This window comes from Anguilla anguilla, chromosome 13 (genome assembly GCF_013347855.1).
Source record: "Anguilla anguilla isolate fAngAng1 chromosome 13, fAngAng1.pri, whole genome shotgun sequence".
Lineage (NCBI taxonomy): Eukaryota > Metazoa > Chordata > Actinopteri > Anguilliformes > Anguillidae > Anguilla > Anguilla anguilla.
In genome coordinates, this window is record NC_049213.1 from 41,571,857 (window position 1) to 41,597,191 (window position 25,335).

The following is a 25,335-nucleotide window of genomic DNA, read 5'->3' on the forward strand; positions in this document are numbered from 1 at the left end:
GGATGGATGGTTGTACATTACGCAGGCCTACCTTACATGGAATGTAAAATTCCAAAGCTCCACGTTTCATTCCTTCAGCCGCGACAGGAAGTGCAGCTGGGACCTCCACGTTCACTATATTGCTTCACTGGAAAAATATGCAGAGAATTTTCACCGTCAGGTAAAGCTAACGGTGCTTTCCTCAGCCCCCCGAGCTGCAGACAGACTGCTGGGAGTGGCTGGAGCGGTGGTCTGTGGGATCAGGATGACCCATCTGATCATTTAAAGTTTAATGGATCTGCTGAATCAAGCCTCCCTTCCCTCTCCATCGCTCCAGTTGGTATTGTGATGTATTATTATTTTTTAGTATGTTTTTGGATTTATTGCTTTTTGATTTGTACATATGTGTATGTCTGTATAATAGTGTGGTGGTTGCTCTATTTGCTGGAGTGGGGTGGGAAGAGTGGTGTTCTGCAGGGAATAAAAACACGTCTCCTCGCTTAACCCTCACCCCCCCTCCCCCCCCCCCCCCCCCCCCCACCCCCCGCCTTCATTCTAAGCATTCTGTCTGCCTGATCTGCATGAGACGCACCCAAGGGGGACGCCCCGGGAACCTCATTGGCTGTTGCTAAGATACCACATAATCACTAGGCTGGCAGGCAGGCAGTGCTGTCTGTGGGATGGGGGCAGGGTACAGTGGACTGGTTTAGGTGGGGGGTACACATTCTGCTGGCAGTGAGACCCCCCCCCTTATTGTATTTTATTGTATGAGGAATGATATGCCCTTTAACTCTTAATCACACTCTAGTATGTGCTGTATAAGTGGGCTCATCCTGTACAGCCTGTCTCCAGTGGGCCCGTCTGTGAGGCAGTATGGGGAAGGATAGTCTTACATCACACGCCTCTAAAGCACATCTCCATTGCTCACCTCCTTACATCAACACTGTTAGAGCAGAATGACTGTGACATTATGGCTTAGCCAGCCAATGAGAAATGAGGACGCAGATTTGAATTGTAAAATATACCAAAAAAAAAGAGCTAATGTTAAGGCAATACCCAGAGGGGTGTACTACATCCACACCAGCCCCCAATCAGAGTAACACTGCTGCCCTACGCCCAGAGGGGTGTACTACATCCACACCAGCCCCCAGAGTAACACTGCTGCCCTATGCCCAGAGGGGTGTACTACATCCACACCAGCCCCCAGAGTAACACTGCTGCCCTATGCCCCAGAGGGGTGTACTACATCCACGCCAGCCCCCAAACAGGGTAACACTGCTGCCCTATGCCCAGAGGGGTGTACTACATCCACACCAGCCCCCAAACAGAGTAACACTGCTGCCCTATGCCCAGAGGGGTGTACTACATCCACACCAGCCCCCAAACAGAGTAACACTGCTGCCCTATGCCCCAGAGGGGTGTACTACATCCACACCAGCCCCCAATCAGAGTAACACTGCTGCCCTATGCCCAGAGGGGTGTACTACATCCACACCAGCCCCCAATCAGAGTAACACTGCTGCCCTATGCCCAGAGGGGTGTACTACATCCAGGCCAGCCCCCAATCAGAGTAACACTGCTGCCCTATGCCCAGAGGGGTGTACTACAAAGGAAACTCAATATACCCAGGGTTTCTTTCTGCTAGCTGGCTTCCCAAAACCCAATAACCGCAAACAGGCTTAAGCGGAATCACAAAGGTGGTTATCAACTTGCTAAGTGAACATGGGCTTTGTTAATCAAACTCTGCACGCGTTCCCATAAAAGTGGCCGTGTCTGAAAAAGTGAGCCTATAGCAGCAGAGCATGAACCACACTTGAGCAGCACATTTCTCACCTGAGGAAAGAAGGCTGGTATGGATGGATATAATGGACGGATATGAAGAATGCAAAACACTCATAATGGTAAAATGTAACACCATAGCTGCTAACAAAGCCAGGGACGAGGGTTGACAAAAATTATTTACCTTACCGCTCATAATGAATAAATCTACACTCTCACCGACAGTTCCTATTGTGACCATCACACGGTTCAATACAGAGCGATAAAGCTTTGCCCTGATGTGACCAATCACACAGGCCAACACTGCTGCGCTTTGCCCTGATGTGACCAATCACACAGGCCAACACTGCTGCGCTTTGTCCTGATGTGGCCAATCACACGAGTCAACAATGCAGTGCTTTGAACATGGGCTCATGTTTAATTTTATTAAGTGGACAAACTGTGAAATAAAATAGTAGAGAAAGTGTTTGTATGGAGACTCACAAACCAGTACTCCTGTTCAGTGAGCGTCTGACACAACCTCTGCTCCAGACAATTCAAAACAAATACAATTTCCAAACTCCTTCCAACAAACAAACAATAATCTCAGTTCCAAACAATTCACAATTATTCCCTGTACAATTGCAACAGCTGGTCTGGTTCAGCTCATTTTTCCACAGCCACAGATAGACACCAGAACAGCTGATTTAGTAAAGCAAGCCATACCTTTGTGCTTGAGAGAGAAGCCATCAATGGAGGATCCTCCAGTTGTAAGGGAGAACATAATCCAATTATACTTAAGAATGAAGGCAAACTTAAGGTAAAGCAAAGCAAAATGGAGCATGAAGCTGATGAAAACCTGTTGGCGCTAGCGTCTGCCAAACTACTTTTTCTGACTGTGGTGCTCAGTAAGGTGCCATCTTGAGAAAACAGCAGGTGCCTAATTGATCTTTCAAAATTAAAGTTCCAACAAAAATAAAAGTCCTCCAAATATAAATGTGCTTTCAAAACCATATAGTCATTATCCATTACTAATAAGCACAAAATAAATTTGATACAGTATTTTTCTCCTAACTTAAATATGGTTCATAGTGTTGTTGTTGTTGATGATGAGGATGATGATGATATAGAGTCTACCTGTTTAAGGTCCCCCAGTGCTCTGTATCTCCCCCAGGATGAGCAACATAGTTCAGGAGGTAAGAGCGGTTGTCTGGCAGTCGGAGGGTTGCCGGTTCGATCCTCCGCCCTGGGCGTGTTGAAGTGTCCCTGAGCAAGACACCTAACCCCTAATTGCTCCCAACGAGCTGATTGGTACCTTGCATGGCAGCCTTTCACCGTTGGTGTGTGAGTGTTTGTGAGTGTGTGTGAATGGGTGATTAAAAGGCATCAATTGAAAAGTGCTATATAAAATGCAGTCCATGATGAAGCATACCTGTAATTTCACACAGGACTTTTCTCGTTACAGTCACACACAGATGCTCATATCCAGAATGATGTGGAGTTTCTAATGGAGGTTTCCACTGTGGTGCTCTGCCCTCAAGTGCTGTAAGGGACCGTGGTTGTCTGACACCTCGTCTAAATTAGTTTATGACTACAGAGAAGACCGCTGGAGTTCCTGTATTCCTGTAATTAGGCCATAGATACCCGTTAGGACATCAGCATAGGGTTAATTTTCTGAAATGAAAAGAAGCTTTAATAGCAGCATTGCAGAAAAATAGGACATTTTTGGCACATGACGTATCTGTTAGCACCCCAGAGTAGCGTAGCATAGGTCTATGATTCGGTCTGTGACCGCAAGATGCTTTCTGCTGATATTGGGGCATGGGAAGATGATATGAACTTAATGGAATGTAAGTCTACTACTTTCATTACAGCTGGGCGCAGTGACAGGCAGGCCGTGTGATAGGCAGGCCCCAGGAGTGGATGGCGGTGTGACAGGCAGGCCCCAGGAGTGGATGGCGGTGTGACAGGCAGGCCCCAGGAGTGGATGGCGGTGTGACAGGCAGGCCCCAGGAGTGGATGGCGGTGTGACAGGCAGGCCCCAGGAGTGGATGGCGGTGTGATAGGCAGGCCCCAGGAGTGGATGGCGGTGTGACAGGCAGGCTCCAGGAGTGGATGGCGGTGTGATAGGCAGGCCCCAGGAGTGGATGGCGGTGTGATAGGAAGGCCCCAAGAGTGGATGGCGGTGTGACAGGCAGGCCCCAGGAGTGGATGGCGGTGTGACAGGCAGGCCCCAGGAGTGGATGGTGGTGTGATAGGCAGGCCCCAGGAGTGGATGGTGGTGTGATAGGCAGGCCCCAGGAGTGGATGGCGGTGTGATAGGAAGGCCCCAAGAGTGGATGGCGGTGTGACAGGCAGGCCCCAGGAGTGGATGGCGGTGTGATAGGCAGGCCCCAGGAGTGGATGGCGGTGTGACAGGCAGGCCCTAGGAGTGGATGGTGGTGTGACAGGCAGGCCCCAGGAGTGGATGGTGGTGTGACAGGCAGGCCCCAGGAGTGGATGGCGGTGTGATAGGAAGGCCCCAAGAGTGGATGGCGGTGTGACAGGCAGGCCCCAGGAGTGGATGGTGGAGTGACAGGCAGGCCCCAGGAGTGGATGGCGGTGTGATAGGCAGGCCCCAGGAGTGGATGGCGGTGTGAGAGGCAGGCCCTAGGAGTGGATGGCGGTGTGACAGGCAGGCCCCAGGAGTGGATGGCGGTGTGACAGGCAGGCCCCAGGAGTGGATGGTGGTGTGACAGGCAGGCCCCATTAGTGGATGGCGGTGTGATTGACACGGGCAGAAGCAGGAGGCCTGTCAGATTGAGCTGTCAGTTGGAGGCTCGGTGTTTGCGCGCACTATGTGCCTGGGAGAGAGGTTAGGGTTTCAGTCCTAAAAAAGGAAGGCGACCAAAACAAACAGACAGTCTGATTTGAGCCTGCTTCCCTATACTGCTTGGCTGGTGTTGGGGTGAGGTATTGCAGTTTGTTATCTCTGCCAGGTGAAGCCTGGAGGGGATTATGCGTTTGGTTGTATGTGTTTGTGCATGTGTATGTGTGTGTTTGTGTGTGTGTGTGTGTGTGTTTGTGCGTGTGTGTGTATGTTTGTGCATGTGTGTGTTTGTGCGTGTGTGTGTGTGTTTGTGCATGTGTGTGTGTGTGTGTGTTTGTGTGTGTGTGTGTGTGTGTTTGTGCGTGCGTGTGTTTGTGTCTCTGTTTGCAGCTAATCTCGCATACTACTGGGCCGATCAGCCTAATATTTGTTGTGCATGCTGGCAGCAGGCCAAGGATCTGAATTCTCGAATATTTTGCAAATCGGTCAATGACAAGTATTTCATTTCAATTAATTTCCATCATTGTTGTCCATTGAAATAGATTGAGTGCTAACTCCTAACCGGCCGCTAGGGGCCGCAAGTGATGAACAACTGCTTCCGTTTGGAATGCCTGGCGGAGATCTGCACTCTACTGAGTGCACTCTTCTAGTTCATGTTCGTGACCCCACCCCCCTTCCCCTCCAAATTTACCACTGGGTCCGTTTCCTGCTTTCTGATTGGCTCACAGTCAGGCGATACTTCACTATCACATTTAGGGAAGTTAATTTGGTTCCCATTGCCATGCATTAAAAACAATCACAGTACACAATATTAAATATTAAAAATTTAAAATATAAAAGTACCACATTCATAGAAAAACTTTAATTTAAGAGAGAGAGAGAGAGAGAGAGAGAGAGAAGGAGAGAAAGAGAGAGAGGGGGGGAGAGAGAAGGAGAGAAAGAGAGCAGCTGATGTGGGGTGGAGGTGTGTAGGAGGAGGTGTGCTCCTTCATTAGGCTCTTAAAGAAGGAGATCACTCTGGTCCATATGCTTGTATAAACCCCTCCTCTGACAGAGGCCAGTACATGTAAGTCAGTAAGTGTTGAAATTTGGTTCACTACGTTACAGTACAGCTGATGACCTGAGTGTGTGTGTTGTGTGTGAATGTGTGTGCGTGTATATATGCATGTGTGTGTGTGTGTTGATGCTCTGCGTGAAGACAAAAACTAACTCTCAATGTTTGATGTGGACATTGCTGTGATCAGTCCACAGCTCTAATGTGGAGAGTTTAACAACATTCAGGGCCCTGATTCATGAAGCAGGACCACTGAGTTAGCTGGATAACTGCATTGTTAAATATCCCCCTGGTGAGGAACACTGAGTTAGCTGGATAACTGCATTGTTAAATATCCCCCTGGTGAGGACCACTGAGTTAGCTGGATAACTGCATTGTTAAATATCCCCCCTGGTGAGGAACACTGAGTTAGCTGGATAACTGCATTGTTAAATATCCCCCTGGTGAGGAACACTGAGTTAGCTGGATAACTGCATTGTTAAATATCCCCCTGGTGAGGACCACTGAGTTAGCTGGATAACTGCATTGTTAAATATCCCCCTGGTGAGGAACACTGAGTTAGCTGGATAACTGAATTGTTAAATATCCCCCCTGGTGAGGATAGTTCAGTAACTGTTTCATCAGCCTAGTGTTTGTGAATCTGTGTTTGTTTCATGAGCCTGGAATGGGTAGTCCAATAATTGATTGATGAGCCTATTGTGAGATTTCTGTTGTTTTCAATGGGGGAGCTGTGTGTAAATGTTTCGGTAATCATTCATTGGGCTTGTTGGTGGGTCAGGGATTGTTTGACAGGTCTTGTGTGGGTGCTTCATGGATTGACTGATAGGACTTGGATTGCTATGCAACAGCAACTGAAGGACAGTGATAACTGTGTGGATATAGCCAGGTAAAGAGCGATATGATAAGAGCGTCTGCCAAATGCCTGTAATGATATAATACAGTATTAAAAGCACTGATATCACACTAAAGGGACCCTTTGCATACTATCCCACAGGGCCTCAGTCCTGCAGCAGCATCTTTGCTGCAGTCAATATTAGGATATTTCAGATATTCCACCGTAAGACTTTGATTGGGCTTTTAGAGGCTACCAGATATTACCAATGAGAAAATCACAGCATTGATCATAGAGAAGACACATATAAAAATAAAAAACAAGTGGAAAAAGTCTGTGCAGTGTATGTTTATGCCCTTGTTCAGTCAGGGGGGTGGCGGTTGGTAGAGTGTTTATAGGTCAGCCTTGTTTCCATGATCATCTGAATTTATTTACTAGATGTCCTCACATGTTGTGTTCCCTACTGAACGGGTGAAGTGTGGTCAAAATATTGGTTGAGTCCTTCTGGAAAGGGAGACATGAGATGGTGTGGGAGCTGCTTATTTAAACCAGACTCTTGAGTTGAATTTCTCCCGTATGATCTGAGTCACATTAGGAAAACACACAGGGTAGAATGACATAATAGAACTGAGAGGTCGCCCCTGTGGTGTGATGGCCTTTCCCATAATCCACACTGGCTCCTTCACCCAAAACCACAGCATCTCTCAGTGGGTTCAATAAGAAATATGAGACGAGCCGTACCTCCCCGAGCTACCGAGATGCCCCCCCCCCAGAGCTCCCGGGATGCCCCCCCCCCCCCTTTATGAGAAGCAATGTAAAGAATATGTACCAGCAATTGAAGTATTAGAAAATTAACAACAAAAAATGTACAATTATTTCAAATCCTGAACACATGGTATACATCTAAATGACTTCAGTCAAAATGGTAAATGGTAAATGGTAAATGGAATTGGATTCCTTTTTCATATGCCTAATATTTTAAATAAACATAGCCCTTATAATTATTCATATAATATCAGCACAGTCTTTTATGTCAGTTTTTGTGAGGACTATGTGCCCAGTATGTACAGCAGCCATCATGAATAATTAAGAACCCTCAGCTCCCTTAATGATGCTTACTAAAAGCAGATGTCACCACTAATATTCTGCCAAAATCAAAGCACAAAACAATACAAAACAATCATAACCAGCACTTATCCTCAAGAACAGATTATTTTCTCCAGAGTGAAGCCCATATTGTACCAATTACTACTAAAACATGGAGCCAGTATGGCAAGGGAACTTAAATACAGAGAGTGCTGAAGCTGAGTGTGGTAAACGTATTGTTCCTGCTGAAGCTGAGTGTGGTAAACGCATAACTCTGCTGAAGCTGAGTGTGATAAACGCATTGTCCCTGCTGAAGCTGAGTGTGGTAAACGTATTGTTCCTTCTGAAGCTGAGTGTGATAAACGCATTGTCCCTGCTGAAGCTGAGTGTGATAAACGCATAACTCTGCTGAAGCTGAGTGTGATAAATGCATAACTCTGCTGAAGCTGAGTGTGATAAATGCATAACTCTGCTGAAGCTGAGTGTAATAAACACATGGCTCCTGCTGAAGCTGAGTGTGATAAACGCATAATTCTGCTGAAGCCGAATGTGATGAACGCATAACTCTGCTGAAGCTAAGTGTGATAAACGCCGTGCTCCTGCTGAAGCTGAGTGTGGTAAACGCATGGCTCTGCTGAAGCTGAGTGTAATAAACGCATTTTTCCTGCTGAAGCTGAGTGTGGTTAACGCATAATTCTGCTGAAGCTGAGTGTGATAAACGCAGTGCTCCTGCTGAAGCTGAGTGCGATAAACGCATTGTCCCTGCTGAAGCTGAGTGTGATAAACGCATAACTCTGCTGAAGCTGAGTGTGGTAAAGGCATAACTCTGCTGAAGCACTGACAGGCTGTACTTGATGCGATCTCAGACAGGTAAAGAGACTTTGAGGCTGTGGCAGCTGAGCAGACAGGGCCCCCCTGTTGAGAGGCACTATGGACAGTGAACAGGGCACCCTGGCCTCCAGCTCCACCACCACCCCCATCAGCAGCAGCAGTACCTCGAACAACAGCACCACCAGCAGCACCAGCACCAGCACCAGCAACACTAGCAGCTCTGCAAGGCCGTCTGTACCCCAGATTTCCGTCTACAGTGGGATCCCCGACAGACAGACCGTCCAGGTACTGCACACACAAACAGACACGCTCTCTAAAATACACATATTACACAATACACAATACATCTTCCTAACTGCCAAACACTGTAGTATACAGACCCAAACACACATAAATATCATGCTGGTTTTTCTAAAACGGTGTGGAACAGAGTATTCTCAAAAGTAATGAATAAAATCTGTGGATCATGGCACACGCTAGTATTGTGCACTGATGTAATAGACCGGCATAGTTCAGTGCTGATCTGAGGAGTACTGGTTCCACCTGCTGGCCATATTTGACATTGCACATCTATAAGATTGCACAACATGGCTACATTGGTTTGATCTCACTTAAGATTATCATCTGATTGGTGTAAATACCACATGTGACAGCTCTTGGCCAATCATTGAGCAGTCCACAATATGAGAATATGGAACATAATAAACCTTCCCTTTTTTTTGCATATTCTGCATTTGTCTATGGTACTAGCCTACTCTGTACCATCTGTCTTTACCATTAGTAATGATAACATAATAAAAACTATATTACTGTTTCATTTCTGACTACTGTATAACTAAAGGATACACAGCTTTGTAATTACTCAGTTTTGATAACAGGTCCAGCGCATAGCCCAGACCAGCCTCTTAACAGAACCAGCGCACAGCACTGACCTAGCAGACAGCCCAGCGCACAGCCCAGACCCAGCGCACAGCCCAGCGCACAGCACAGACCCAGCACACAGCCCAGCACACAGCACTGACCCAGCGCACAGCCCAGCGCACAGCACTAACCCAGCGCACAGCCCAGTGCACAGCCCAGACCCAGCGCACAGCACTGACCCAGTGCACAGCCCAGCGCACAGCCCAGACCCAGCGCACAGCACTGACCCAGTGCACAGCCCAGCACACAGCACTGACCCAACGCACAGCCCAGCGCACAGCACTGACCCAGCGCACAGCCCAGCACACAGCACTAACCCAGCGCACAGCCCAGCGCACAGCCCAGACCCAGCGCACAGCACTGACCCAGCGCACAGCCCAGCGCACAGCACTGACCCAGCACACAGCCCAGCGCACAGCACTGACCCAGCGCACAGCCCAGTGCACAGCACTGACCCAGCGCACAGTCCAGCGCACAGCACTGACCCAGCACACAGCCCAGCGCACAGCACTGACCCAGCGCACAGTCCAGCGCACAGCACTGACCCAGTGCACAGCCCAGCGCACAGCACTGACCCAGCGCACAGCCCAGCACACAGCCCCGACCCAGCGCACAGCCCAGCACACAGCACTGACCCAGCGCACAGTCCAGCGCACAGTACTGACCCAGCACACAGCCCAGCGCACAGCCCAGACCCAGCGCACAGCACTGACCCAGCACACAGCCCAGCGCACAGCACTGACCCAGCGCACAGTCCAGCGCACAGCACTGACCCAGCGCACAGCCCAGCGCACAGCACTGACCCAGCGCACAGCCCAGCACACAGCACTGACCCAGCGCACAGCCCAGCGCACAGCACTGACCCAGCGCACAGCCCAGCGCACAGCACTGACCTAGTGCACAGCCCAGACCAGCCTGTTAACAGAACCAGCGCAGAGCTGTACCAGTCAGATTATTTTAACTGAAGTAACATTGACAGGCAATGGAGCTAAAAACCGTTTAATTGGTCAAACAATTCAGTTCATGTTTCTGGCTTGGGTTGCAAATATTTTAGAACCATCTTTGTCTAGTGGCTTAGAAAACCACTGTGTGTTACAGTTGTGCAATACAAAATCTGAAATTAACAAGATATATATGAATTCTATGTGGAAAAAGTCTTAGGTTTTGTACTACTGACACCCTGTGGCAGACCGCAGAAGTGCAATTGCGCTGGCAGTGACCCAATGCAGTTCTCAAGCTCTGTCACTCTCCATGGCATGCACAGCTATGTGTTACACAAGGTGGCTTAAGAGGATTAATAATCCTTCAAAACATGAAAAGCACCTAATTAAGGAAAATGATCAGCTTGTTAAAATTCACGGATTGCAGTTGTGGTTGGAACGACAACCAGCATAGCCAGGAGTCCGAGGATGGACCACTGTCCTCCATCTTATCATTTCGTAGCCACCTTAATGCAATCAAAAGAATTCCTCCCAATAACGAACCAGTATGCAATAGCCAGTAAGGCGCATGCTGGTGCTGGCTGAACCTCAGTGTGCCCGCCCCAGGGTGGAGTGGGGTGGTGTCTGTGCTCAGGGGGGAGTGGGGGGGGGGTGTCTGCACTCAGTGGGAACCTGTGTTCTGAGAGTCACTGATGACTGCAAATTGAGATTGCCATGGCACCCTAGCCTAGCTGACTCTTAGCCCGCTGGGCTAGTCAGATTCTGTCCTGCTCAGCAGGACTCTTGTGGAACCAGACCAGGGAGGGGCTACTGGTCCCTCCTTTTCCTGCCAGCTTATTTAGGCTTTTTTTCCAAAGATGTATTTTCTGGTGTTTGGCTGTGATTGGACCTGAGGCGTTCCCTTGGTAGCACATCCTGTCCAATCAGACTTCAATTCTGCTGATCCACTAGGAAAGAGGGAACACACAAATAAATCCAGACAGTGACCACTTAGCAAATGACACTTTTTCTTAATAGATACTCTCCCTCCCCCTCCCCCCCTCCTCCCCTCCCCTCTCCCCTCCACTCCCCCCTCCCCCGCCACTCCCCACCCCCTCCCCCTCTCCCCTCTCACAGGTGATCCAGCAGGCCCTGCACAGGCAGCCCAGCACGGCTGCGCAGTATCTGCAGCAGATGTACGCAGCGCAGCAGCAGCACCTCATGCTGCATACCGCAGCCCTGCAGCAGCAGCAGCTCAACAGCGCGCAGCTACAGAGCCTGGCTGCCGTGCAGCAGGTGAGTGCAGACACGCGCAGATGCACGCAGATGCACACAGACACAAGCAGACACGTGCAGATGCACACAGACGCACGCAGACACACAGACACATACAGACGCACGCACAGATGCATACAGACACACGCACACACACGGAGACCCTACAAAATTAGCACAGAGCTCTCAATACAGCACATCAGCAGAATTCAACATTCGTGTCAATGCATTCTGGGACACAATCATATAACATCCACTGGTTATGTTCCCAGGGCACCTTTCCATTTTTTCACCCATTCCACACCTTGCTCTTCCCATTCCCTCCTTCACTGAGCAGGAGCCCAGTTCCACATCAGGTTTTTTGTTCAGGGGTTAAATCCATGCACATTATAGGTGTGCAATACTAATATAATGTCATGGAATGTCTTCATGTGTTTTATGATTGATTCATTGGATTATCTGTTAGAATTTCTCTGATTTTAAGCCCCCCCCCCCAATTACCATGACCTTTGTTTCACAGGCCAGCATTGCTGCTGGGAGACAAGGATCAAATCAAAATGGAACATCTTCCCCGCAGACAGGATCTTCCCAAACCACGGTGAGAACGAGTTGCATACATGGCCCGGTTGTATAACTCCCTGCCGGTTCTACCAGCTGACCTGGTCTGACCAGAGGCCCTAATTATGGCGTTAAAAGAAACTCCTGCCGCCATGTAACGCACCACAAGCTGCTTTCTCTGTGACCACTGAGGAGAGGCCATTTGGAATTATATATGTGTGAGGGGGAAGCCATTTTTAATGTGAGTGTCCTCTGCTTAGTGATGATGATGATGATTATGTCATATGTATAAAAAACAACCTCCAGGAGGGAACTTTTTGAGTGAAATGTCAAAAGGGTAGGTACTCGAGACCCAGCACTATGCCACTTCCTCTCTGTTATAAGCACATAGATGAATTAAACGCCTGTTTCACACCATTCTGAGGTTGATTTTTCTTGTTTTTTTAGTTTGCTATTTTGTTATGTTTGCTAAGCTCTTGTGGGTCTTGTGAGGTTTTACTGGTTTTCTTGAAGGCCATTGCAGCCCAAGGGTGGATTTTTTATTGCAGAACAAGGTGATATCCCTCTCCTCTCTTGGACTTCTCCCCAGATAAACCTGGCCACACCCCCAGCAGCAGCTCAGCTAATCAGCAGGGCACAGAGTGTCAGCTCCGCCCCCACCGGGATCTCGCAGCCAGCTGTGTTGCTAGGCAACCCCTCTAGCCCCACCCTCACTGCCAGCCAGGCACAGATGTACCTCCGAGCTCAGATGGTAAGCAAAAGCAAGTCTGTGTGCACATATCACTCTTTAGAGCTCAGATTGTAAGCATTAGCATGTCTATGTGCACACATCACTCTTTAGAGCTCACATTGTAAGCATTAGCAAGTCTGTGTGCACATATCACTCTTTAGAGCTCACATTGTAAGCATTAGCATGTCTGTGTGCACACATCACTCTTTAGAGCTCACATTGTATGCATTAGCATGTCTGTGTGCACACATCACTCTTTAGAGCTCAGATTGTAAGCATTAGCATGTCTGTGTGCACATCAGTCATCATTAGATCTGTCTCTCCCTCACACAGACACACAACAAGCATATTCGTCTTCAAAAGGTGTGGTTTGTGTTGTGTAGTCCGTGTCTCTTACTGTACTGTAATACAGGCAGTATTCATGTTAGTTGGCAGCTAGCAGGGCTGTAACTGCAGTTTAATATGTCTGCAGTTATGAATTAAATGCTCTCTGAATGCATAAAGAAAGGTCTTCCCTTCACAATTCTTAAGCAATTAGAAACTCTGACAGAAAGTATAAACCCATATTCAGGTTTGATAAATGAGGTCATGAATCCTTAATTTGCATTTCTGTCATCAGTGACGCTGTAGGCTGACAGATCTTTTATACCCTGCTCTACAGGATCACGAGAGCAATGTCTTACTGCATTTCACTTCCGTGCGTTTATATCTGTTAGATTAAATGGTTTAAACGTTCCAGGCATTTAGCAGATGCACTTATCCAGAACGACTTACACTAACCCATTTACACCTGTTAGATTCTATGGTTTTGTATCATCACACTGAAATTCAGAGTAAATGTCTGCATTTATGTGTGCCAATGTGTGCAGATACAGAATACAGTGTAATACTATCTAGCTAAGATTTTTATCTATCTATCTATCTATCTATCTATCTATCTATCTATCTATCTATCTATCTTTCTATCTATCGTTCTATCTATCTATCAATCCTAGTTTGTTTATTGTTTCTTTATTGCTATATTGTAATATTGCTATAATACTGCATTGCTATGTTGCTATAGTTCTATATTGTTATATTGCAAAATCCATTGACTTTGTTTTACTGATGGAGCCAACAGCTCAGCTCACATTGCATGTTGCAAGCAGATCTCTGGTGGGTCACTGGGGATCAGACCCATGTAGAGACCGGAGGGGCCTTAGGAACAGGGAGGGGCTTTAAGAACAGGGAGGGGCTTTAGGAACAGGGAGGGGTTTTAGGAACAGGGAGGGGCTTTAGGAACAGGGAGGGGTTTTAGGAACAGGGAGGGGTTTTAGGAACAGGGAGGGGCTTTAAGAACAAGGAGGGGCTTTAGGAACAGGGAGGGGTTTTAGGAACAGGGAGGGGCTTTAGGAACAGGGAGGGGCTTTAGGAACAGGGAGGGACTTTAAGAACAGGGAGGGGCTTTAAGAATGTGGGGGGGCTGGGATTCACAACAAATTATCACTGCACTACAGTACGTGTCAACACCGCATCAGCAGACCGCTTTAGCGTACCCTATCATAACATAACATAACAGACCATTCAGCCCAACAATGCTCAATTCCATTTTCCTACCACTAAAGTGTACCTAGTGCTCTGATTACCTACACACTAGATAATATCTAACACCATATCAAGCCTGATCCTGAAAACCCCCAGAGTTTCTGCCTGTACTGTGTGACCTGGCAGGCTATTCCACACAGGTGTGGAGGAATGTAGATTAAGTGGCTGTGTTAATTGTGCTGGATTGTGTTGCACATGTGCAGACTGAACGCTGGTGTTTTTAATGTGTGGTTTTCCAGGCACAGCAAAGTAACCTTGTGCAAGTAGCTAGGAGCCTAGGGCGTGCTGTTCCTTTATCCCCCCAGCTCATCTTTACCCCTACTGCCACTGTCACCACCGTGCCACCCGAGCCCACAGCCCCACCTGCTGGACAACAGCCTGCCACTGCACAGGTAAGGCACACACGCACTCAAACACATACACACACACACACACAGTCTCATTCACAAACACAAACACGCACACCCTTCACCTTTGACACTTTAAATGTTGAACATTCCCATTTTACATGTTTAGCTTTAATATAAATTAAAGTGGCTTTATTGAGTGAATCCGGAAAGCACTCACTTCTGCATCCCTGCAGGTGCAGAACTTGGCCATTCGAGGCCAGCAGGGGGCAACACTGCCAGCCTCCCCGTCCCAAGCCCAGCTGCAGGGCCTGAGCCTCAAACAGCCCACTTCCTTGCTAAAGGGTGCGGCTCAGGGGGTCCAGGGGCCCGTGTCGAAGGGGGTCCCGCCCGAGATCACCCCAGAGGGGGGGAAGAAGGGGGAAGGAGCTGCTGGAGCGGAGCCTCGTGTGGTTAACATGAGCCGCAGCACCACCATCAGCAGCCACCCACTCATTGCTCCAGGTAAGCGCTTTCATCTCCACCTGCACCCCCAACACCCTCACATAAGCCCCTCCACCTGCACCTCCAACACCCTCACATAAGCCCCTCCACCTGGACCCCCAACACCCTCACATAAGCCCCTCCACCTGCACCCCCAACACCCTCACATAAGCCCCTCCACCTGCACCCCCAACACCCTCACATAAGCCCCTTCACCTGCACCCCCAACACCCTCACATAAGCCCCTCCACCTGCACCCCCAACACCCTCACATAAGCCCCTCCACCTGCACCCCCAACACCCTCACATAAGCCCCTCCACCTGCACCCCCAACACCCTCACATAAGCCCCTCCACCTGCACCCCCAACACCCTCACATAAGCCCCTCCACCTGCACCCCCAACACCCTCACATAAGCCCCTCCACCTGCACCCCCAACACCCTCACATAAGCCCCTCTACCTGCACCCCCAACACCCTCACATAAGCCCCACGCCCCCAACACCCTCACATAAGCCCCTTCACCTGCACCCCAACACCCTCACATAAGCCCCTCCACCTGCACCTCCAACACCCTCACATAAGCCCCTCCACCTGCACCCCCAACACCCTCACATAAGCCCCACGCCCCCAACACCCTCACATAAGCCCCTTCACCTGCACCCCAACACCCTCACATAAGCCCCTCCACCTGCACCTCCAACACCCTCACATAAGCCCCTCCACCTGCACCCCCAACACCCTCACATAAGCCCCTTCACCTGCACCCCAACACCCTCACATAAGCCCCTCCACCTGCACCCCCAACACCCTCACATAAGCCCCTTCACCTGCACCCCAACACCCTCACATAAGCCCCTCTACCTGCACCCCCAACACCCTCACATAAGCCCCACGCCCCCAACACCCTCACATAAGCCCCTTCACCTGCACCCCAACACCCTCACATAAGCCCCTCCACCTGCACCTCCAACACCCTCACATAAGCCCCTCCACCTGCACCCCCAACACCCTCACATAAGCCCCACGCCCCCAACACCCTCACATAAGCCCCTTCACCTGCACCCCAACACCCTCACATAAGCCCCTCCACCTGCACCTCCAACACCCTCACATAAGCCCCTCCACCTGCACCCCCAACACCCTCACATAAGCCCCTTCACCTGCACCCCAACACCCTCACATAAGCCCCTCCACCTGCACCTCCAACACCCTCACATAAGCCCCTTCACCTGCACCCCAACACCCTCACATAAGCCCCTCCACCTGCACCCCCAACACCCTCACATAAGCCCCTTCACCTGCACCCCAACACCCTCACATAAGCCCCTCCACCTGCACCTCCAACACCCTCACATAAGCCCCTCCACCTGCACCCCAACACCCTCACATAAGCCCCTCCACCTGCACCCCCAACACCCTCACATAAGCCCCTCCACCTGCACCCCAACACCCTCACATAAGCCCCTCCACCTGCACCCCCAACACCCTCACATAAGCCCCTCCACCTGCACCCCCAACACCCTCACATAAGCCCCTCTACCTGCACCCCCAACACCCTCACATAAGCCCCTCTACCTGCACCCCCAACACCCTCACATAAGCCCCTCCACCTGCACCCCCAACACCCTCACATAAGCCCGTCCACCTGCACACTCACATAAGCCCCGCCTTCTGCACGCTCACATAAGCCCCGCCTCCTGCATGCTCACATAAGCCCCGCCTCCTGCACGCTCACATAAGCCCCGCCTTCTGCACGCTCACATAAGCCCCGCCTCCTGCACACTCACATAAGCCCCACCTCCTGTACCCACTCATTGCTCCAGGCAAGCGCTTTCAGCTCCACCTGCACCCTCACCTAAGCCCCGCCACCTACACACTCACATAAGCCCCTCCTCCTGCACCCTCACATAAGCCCCACACCGAATGGGAATTTGCCTGGGGGGTGAGCTCCCTGGGGGTGGGGGGGCAGTGTTTCCTGTGGGTGAGTCACACACATCAACTCAGACACGCAGCAGCATCTGTGTGACCATCTGCATACGGTTCTGAGAGTGATTATGAGTGTTTGTGCAATTGTTCGTGTGTGTGTGTGTGTGTGTGTGTGTGTGTGTGTGTGTACATGTGTGTGTGTGTGTGCGTGTGTGTACCTGCTCACACACAGCTTTGTTTTGTTTAGGTTTCTAATGAAAGGGTCCAGGGTTAGGGGGAAGGTTGACCTCTGACTCTCTCATCTCAGAATGAGCCACACCCACATCTCAGCATGAGCCACACCCACATCTCAGCATGAGCCACACCCACATCTCAGCATGAGCCACACCCACATCTCAGAATGAGGTATGATCTGGCAGAATGTGCTGGTCTGTGCTTCAGAAACATTCAGAAATTGACTAAAGGCACTTCTTTGCTGCAGTTTGAGTGGAGCATCTTTAGATAGAAATATGGTTTCATTCATCCTGTACTGCAGAAGCTTCCTCCCACACCATTCCATCAGCTCTGCAGTGTGGGAACGCACAAACGCCTCTGAAATCTATTATATAACCACACTCACATTTCAGAACATACAGCATGAGAGAGAGAGAGAGAAAGAAAGGGGGGGACAGACAGAGAGCAGGAAAGAGAAATAGAGATTGAGAGCAGGAGAGAGAGAGAGTAGGGATTGAATTTCATTCGGATCAGCAGGCCTAAGAGCTCAGAGCAGCTGTTTAAGGTTTGAAGTCATTGTGGTTCTAGACTTTTCATCGCCTGCTTCCGGGGTCCCGGTCCCTGACCGACCCAAGCTCTCTAACTACCCTGCACGGCTGCCAGTTTTGGAATAGAACCAGATTTAATGCTGACCACTTCTACACACTGTGAACCTCTTTAAACCGCTGGATTTTAAGAGGAGGTGATCTGGCATCACCTGAGCTGAGGGGAACAGTTCCCTGCTTTTACATCCTTCATCTCGGGCCTCTGGTCATTAATTAATTTGCCCAACTTATAAATGCGGGACACACGGCAGCGTTGTGTTCACCTGAGGGACAGGAAATGGAGACAGAGTTCTCTACATGTAGCCAGCTCCTGGGTGTTTGGGAAGTTTCGGGGCTTTCCAGGGCTCAGTGACTCCCCCTGCTGGCCATGCGTTGGCGGGGAGACGAGGGCGTGGGAGTCATCTTACGCAAGACTGTCTCAGCACTGGGAATTTTTAAATCCGTGCTCTTTTTCCAATATCTCCGTCTCCCAGCTAGGATCTGCTTTTGTGCTCAGTGCTCAGTGCTATTTATCTGCAGTTTTCACATGACCCAACACCTCCCTTTGAGTGCTGACCTGCACCTGCTCCCACTGGCACTGAAATCAGAGAACACTGGAATAGTTTCAAAGATCATTGAAGACATTTGCTTTTTATGAACGCATATCATTTTGAGAGAAGTTTACATTTATCCCTTCTTTATAGAGAAGCATATTTATGGTTGGGTACTGAAGCCTGGTACCACTATGGCACCAGTTCCCATAAGACCAGTACACACTGGGCCAAATCGCAGCGTTAATTTTATTGTTTTTTGCTCTTTATTTTAAACAAGGTATCCGTTCAGGCACCCGTATCTTATTAGAAGTATCATTTTAGCACTGGTATCAGATAAATATAAAGGATACCCATCAGCTAAAGCTAAAGGATACCCATCGGCTAAATCTAAAGGATAGCCATCCCTACGCATGTTAATGGAGGCCATAGCTGTACAGCAGTGAGATGGGCGAAAGCAGGCACAGCAAATATGTGACTTTTTCTGAGCAGACTGAAACTGCAGACCCACATGCTCCAGAGCGGAACAGGCTGGGTCCCCTAACAGAACAGGTGGGGTCCCCTAACAGAACAGGCTGGGTCCCCTAACAGAACAGGCTGGGTCCCTTAACAGAACAGGCTGGGTCCCCTAACAGAACAGGCTGGGTCCCATAACAGAACAGGCTGGGTCCCATAACAGAACAGGCTGGGTCCCCTAACAGAACAGGCTGTGTATTTTCAGGCGAGGATTGGACCTTTCTGTGGATGGCATGGGCCACTCTGTGCACACAGGTACTGTGTGAGACAGTAAGCTGTTCGAACCCGTGTCCTGTCCGCCGCGTGGTTCTGATCTGTGAGCGTGTGTGTGTGTGTTTCAGCGTACGCTCAGATCCAGCGTGTGTGTGTGTTTCAGTGTACGCTCAGATCCAGCGTGTGTGTGTGTTTCAGTGTACGCTCAGATCCAGCGTGTGTGTTTGTCTCAGTGTACGCTCAGATCCAGTGCGTGTGTGTGTGTTTCAGCCTATGCTCAGATCCAGTGCGTGTGTGTGTGTTTCAGCCTATGCTCAGATCCAGTGCGTGTGTGTTTCAGCCTATGCTCAGATCCAGCGTGTGTGTTTGTCTCAGTGTACGCTCAGATCCAGCGTGTGCGTGTGTGTTTCAGCATATGCTCAGATCCAGTGCGTGTGTGTGTGTCTCAGTGTACGCTCAGATCCAGTGCGTGTGTGTGTTTCAGCCTATGCTCAGATCCAGCGTGTGTGTTTGTCTCAGTGTACGCTCAGATCCAGCGTGTGCGTGTGTGTTTCAGCATATGCTCAGATCCAGTGCGTGTGTGTGTGTTTCAGCATATGCTCAGATCCAGCGTGTGCGTGTGTGTTTCAGTGTACGCTCAGATCCAGTGCGTGTGTGTGTGTTTCAGCCTATGCTCAGATCCAGTGCGTGTGTGTGTGTTTCAGCCTATGCTCAGATCCAGCGTGTGCGTGTGTGTTTCAGTGTACGCTCAGATCCAGTGCGTGTGTGTGTGTTTCAGCATATGCTCAGATCCAGTGCGTGTGTGTGTGTTTCAGCCTATGCTCAGATCCAGTGCGTGTGTGTGTGTTTCAGCATATGCTCAGATCCAGCTCCACCAAAACAAGCAGCAGGGCTTTGTGATCCAGCAGCACAACCCCCCCCGGACCCAGACCCAGCTCCTGCATACCACCATTCCGCCACCCATTCCGGTGCTCCCCAAACCAGCTCCCTCTCAGCAGGCCACCATCTTCCACTCCACCGTCAGCCCCCTGGCGCTAGGGCACCACGCCCAGGCCCCTCCCACCCTGAGCCAGAACAAAGTTCAGCCGGTCCAGCTCACCGCCATCAACCTGCAGATCCAGCCCACCCCCACGGCAGTAAGCACCCCGCTAACCCTCCCCCCCACTACAGTAAACACCCCCCCCCCCCCGCCCTGCCGCCACTACAGCAGTGGGGTTTGCAGCATGAATGCAGCTGTGATTTGACATTCAAATTTGGGGTGAGAAATGGCTACACACTGCCCCACTTTGGGTGCATTTTTAGATTAAAAATTATATGCAATATCAAATATCTTACCAATACAACTTCTGAAATATAATATAAACCTTTGAGTGTTTCATTCAGGGTTCCTGTCTCATTTCTGTCTCTGTTCTCTTGTTCACACCCAGGCCGCCCGATTGGTCCAGGACAGTGTCAGTAAGGACAGTAAACCCGCCCCCCAGGTGGTGAAGGAGTGCCCGCCCACCCCCATCTCCCCACAGCCCACATCTGTACCCCCCCAGAGGGCTAACACAGATCAGCAGGAAACAGACGCCAGTAATCCCCCCCCACAAGGTAAAGCTTCTTACCAACATCATGCCATGGGGAGGGGGCGTATCTACATCATATTTTTGAATCATGCAAACCACATGATTCAAAAAGGTCACTAAACTTAAGTTTTCATTAAACAGAGTTTTGATTAATACATCTACAGAAGTATTTATTTGGCCGATGTTCCTATCCAGAGAAACTTAAACTGCCATAATTGCAGGACACACACAGTATAATTCATGTCATGAACAGCAATATGTCCTCCTGGGTGGAATATCAAGCCAATAAAAAAAGACAAATCAATGACATGCTACGTAATGCTACATGATGCTACATTACATAATGCTACATGATGCTACATGATGCCACATAATGATGTGTGATGCATGACCATAGTGTAGCCTTGAGAGGAAGGGCACCACCTGCCTCATCATACAAGAGCAATTCCTCTGATCTAATAAGTGACATGAAGTGTAGTTTTCTGATGCAATAACTGCATGGGTCTGCAGCGCAATAACTGCATGGGTCTGCAGCGCAATAACTGCATGGGTCTACAGCGCAATAACTGCATGGGTCTGCAGCGCAATAACTGCATGGGTCTACAGCGCAATAACTGCACGGGTCTGCAGCGTAATAACTGCATGGGTCTACAGCGCAATAACTGCATGGGTCTACAGCGCAATAACTGCATGGGTCTACAGCGCAATAACTGCATGGCTCTACAGTGCAATAACTGCATGGGTCTACAGCGCAATAACTGCATGGGTCTACAGCGCAATAACTGCATGGGTCTACAGCGCAATAACTGCATGGGTCTACAGCGCAATAACTGCATGGCTCTACAGCGCAATGACTGCATGGGTCTACAGCGCAATAACTGCATGGCTCTACAGCGCAATAACTGCATGGCTCTACAGCGCAATAACTGCATGGCTCTACAGCGCAATAACTGCATGGGTCTGCAGCGCAATAACTGCATGGGTCTGCAGCGCAATAACTGCATGGGTCTGCAGTGCAATAACTGCATGGCTCTGCAGCACAATAACTGCATGGCTCTACAACGCAATAACTGCATGGGTCTGCAGCACAATAACTGCATGGGTCTACAGCTCAATAACTGCACGGGTCTGCAGCGCAATAACTGCGTGGGTCTGCAGCGCAATAACTGCATGGGACTACAGCGCAATAACTGCAAAGTTCAGTAGGTGGACTGCAGTGACAGGAAGTGGACTAAGTGACAGGAAGTGGAGGCTAGTGCTACTCACCTCAGAGGCCACGGTACAGGTCTGGGCTCTCCGGATACTGTGGAATGGAGGATGTTTCAGTATGAGACAAGCCTACCATGCAGTTGGGATTTCCCAACTGTGGATAAGAGGGGGAAAAGGCAGCATTTTAAAGAGCAAAGGCTTGTGGGTACAAAATGACAAACAACATGAAAGCCTCCATGCAACAAGAGCTAAGACACAAGCAGTCCCGTCCCTACAGAAATTAAAATGGCTATTCACAAAAGGAGCTGTACCGTGAGAGAGCTCCCCCCAGTTTGGGTTACCATGAGAGAGCTCCCCCCAGTTTGGGTTAGAGCAGTGGATCAGGGTGCAAAGGAAGCCCAGCCCGCCCCCACCCCACCCCACTGAAAAGTTGACCTTGGCCTCTATTGCTGCTCCCTGGGCAGGTCATGTGTCATGAGCTGAATCTACACAGGACCCTGCAGCTCAGAAGCCCAGTCTATGACATCACCACCATCTGCAGTCTGCCCAGCTGGGCTGCTGTCCTCTTCCACTCTCCCCCCCCCCCCCCCCCCCCCCCCCACCCCCAGATTGGAGTTTGAAAACCAGCAAAAAAGAAAAAAAAACAAGAAAAGTTTCTACCATATGATACAATGTAAGCCTATGCGTACAGAAATGCGGAACTCTACGTATTCGTTTGAATAAACGTGCTTTGATGTCCATAATAATTACATCCGAGAGGAAATATCCATAGAAGGAGCTATGTTGACCGAAACGCACTTCAACCCACACAGCTCAAAAGTGAAAACAAAAAAATATGTGGGCTGAAACGGAAGAACATCCACTGAAACACTTCGTCGCGCGTTCGCCTTCCCCAATGCGTTTCACATGAGCGGGGATGTGCCGTCGTGCTGGCCAATCGTAATAGCAACGAGCCACAAACTATCTGTCACCATTGGCTAGAAGAGCAGGCGCAAAGAGCCAATAGCCGTGGCCGCGTTGTTTCTTGTTCAGAGGTCTTGTACAAAGACGCCTGGAGCCAGTGAGTCCCAGTGGCTTCTGCACGGGAATCCGTTTGTCCGACGCGGCGCGAGGCGAGGCAGCACAAAAGCGGCCAAGTTTCTGTTGTTGTGGTAGGTTCGAAGGATCAGATGCACGGTTTGGCAAAGTTACCAGTCGATTACCAGACTAGATAAATGAATAGCTTATATGGAATTAGTGTTGGATTGTTTTGAAGCTACTGACATAAAGGAACAAAGGCATTTTCTATGCTAGGTGCTGCCTGCAGACTACAATTGGTTGTTAGCCACGAGCTTTGCATGTACATAAAGCGCTTGGGATTCTCGCTTCAACGATCGGATTTTCATACATGCTCGCTCGTCCGGACGTAACGCTTGACAATTTGTTTTGTTATTGTTCCGTTAAAAAATGTATTGGTTTGCATACAAGCGTTAGTGAAAAAGATTAAAGCATTTATCAGAACAAAATACTTTTTTATTCATAGTAAAATAAACAAGTTGACTTTGCTACGTGTCTGTAGGTAGATAGCTACCCGGTTACTCTAATGTTGTATGTTCGCTAGCTGGCTAACCTGAATGAGTTGATTTTGCAGTTTGTGATGAGCCTAGTGATTCTGCGATGGGACCCGTTTTGAAACTAGTATCGGTGACGCGTATGTGCCTTTGTTTACGGATCACTCGCGTACTCAGGGGCTTTACACTGTAATCCAAAAAAGTAAACAAATGTCAGGACCACGTGGACTTCATTTTCTGTTTCGCACATGTACTCAGAACAAGCTTTTCAACTTTTAAAACAAATACAGTAACATTAAATGACTCACGTGTTGCTTTGGCTACAGGAAGGTATCTGAGAGACCGACTGGACCGAAGTAGCCCACAAATGAACGCTAGTTGTGTTTAGTTACATTAATAGAATTTGTCATTAATTTGCGCCAAATGCTCAGTTGCCATATCACGAGGGCATTGCATGGTAAGTTTATTTTCTTGTTTGTGTCGCGGGCAGGTACAGGTGTTGCTGAGAGGAACGGTTCCGGGCCAGTTTTGGGCTTCCCTCCAGCCATGACATCAGGAAACGAAAACGACGCCCCGACTGTGACTGGCAGCACACCGCAGAACGGGGAGAGCAAACCGCCGCAAGCCATCGTGAAACCGCAGGTCCTCACGCACGTCATTGAGGGATTCGTCATCCAGGAGGGAGCAGAGCCCTTCCCAGTGCGTCCCCCCCCCCCCACCCTTAACACACACACGTGCGCAAACACATACAGACACGCACACAGACATTCGGACACACACATGCGCAAGCACATACAGACATGTACAAACACATACAGACACTTGCGCTCACACACAGATGCATGCACACAGACACACACGCACACCACTCAGAGAGCTGCAGGGACCCCTCAGGGAAGAGGCAGGGAGTAAACAGCCCAGGCCCCCCCGGCTCCCCTGGCGCCCTGTTAGACAGTCAGGCGGACTTTCACACCCAGGAGGTAAGAGGCTGTACTGCGGGAGCACTGCTATGTGCACTCCAGGGCGTGATCCTCTGTGTGCAGCAGACACAGAGTTGTGTGGAGTCTTAATTCATGCACCCGCTGGACTCATTTCTGTAAGCTTGGTGCATTTGGAGGGATGAAGCTGCAGGTGGTATTTACTTGCCTGGTTGAGGCTCTCTTACAGATGGGTTTAAGGTACAAGCAGTTTCTGTGCTAGCAGGCTGCAGGTGTATCTTTGCTAGCAGGCTGCAGGTGTAGCTGTGCTAGGAGGCTGCAGGTGTATCTGCGCTAGCAGGCTGTATGTGAATCTGTGCTAGCAGGCTGTATGTGACTCTGTGCTAGCAGGCTGCAGGTGTAGCTGTGCTAGGAGGCTGCAGGTGTAACTGCGCTAGCTGTGCTAGCAGGCTGCAGGTGTATCTGTGCTAGCAGGCTGTATGTGAATCTGCGCTAGCAGGCTGCAGGTGTATCTTTGCTAGCAGGCTGCAGGTGGATCTTTGCTAGCAGGCTGCAGGTGGATCTTTGCTAGCAGGCTGCAGGTGGATCTTTGCTAGCAGGCTGCAGGTGTATCTTTGCTAGCAGGCTGCAGGTGGATCTTTGCTAGCAGGCTGCAGGTGGATCTTTGCTAGCAGGCTGCAGGTGGATCTTTGCTAGCAGGCTGCAGGTGGATCTTTGCTAGCAGGCTGCAGGTGTATCTTTGCTAGCAGGCTGCAGGTGTATCTTTGCTAGCAGGCTGTATGCGTATCTGTGCTAGCAGGCTGCATGTTTCTCAGCTGCTGTGCTTCGCCTGGGGTAACTAAACCACAGGCCCTAAGGGAAACAGCAGAGCTCCATGTTCATTGCGCTCAAACACTGG

The 25,335-nt window shown here is 49.7% G+C and overlaps 1 protein-coding gene across 2 annotated transcripts in view; it reads left to right on the plus strand.

Annotated features, from left to right (window-relative positions):
* The window catches only part of phc2b (polyhomeotic homolog 2b (Drosophila)), a 39,332-nt gene that overhangs the window by 9,746 nt on the left and 4,251 nt on the right, over positions 1 to 25,335 (plus strand). Inside the window, exons 2-10 of one of the 2 annotated variants that reach the window (XM_035387942.1) lie at positions 8,385 to 8,634; positions 11,328 to 11,486; positions 11,986 to 12,063; positions 12,613 to 12,774; positions 14,577 to 14,729; positions 14,921 to 15,188; positions 20,025 to 20,308; positions 20,600 to 20,765; positions 23,990 to 24,198. In XM_035387942.1, coding sequence (XP_035243833.1) covers positions 8,449 to 8,634; positions 11,328 to 11,486; positions 11,986 to 12,063; positions 12,613 to 12,774; positions 14,577 to 14,729; positions 14,921 to 15,188; positions 20,025 to 20,308; positions 20,600 to 20,765; positions 23,990 to 24,198 — 1,665 coding nt within the window. In that variant the 5' untranslated portion in view covers positions 8,385 to 8,448. The remainder of the gene's footprint in view (positions 1 to 8,384; positions 8,635 to 11,327; positions 11,487 to 11,985; positions 12,064 to 12,612; positions 12,775 to 14,576; positions 14,730 to 14,920; positions 15,189 to 20,024; positions 20,309 to 20,599; positions 20,766 to 23,989; positions 24,199 to 25,335) is intronic. The other variant, XM_035387944.1, reaches the window with a different exon arrangement.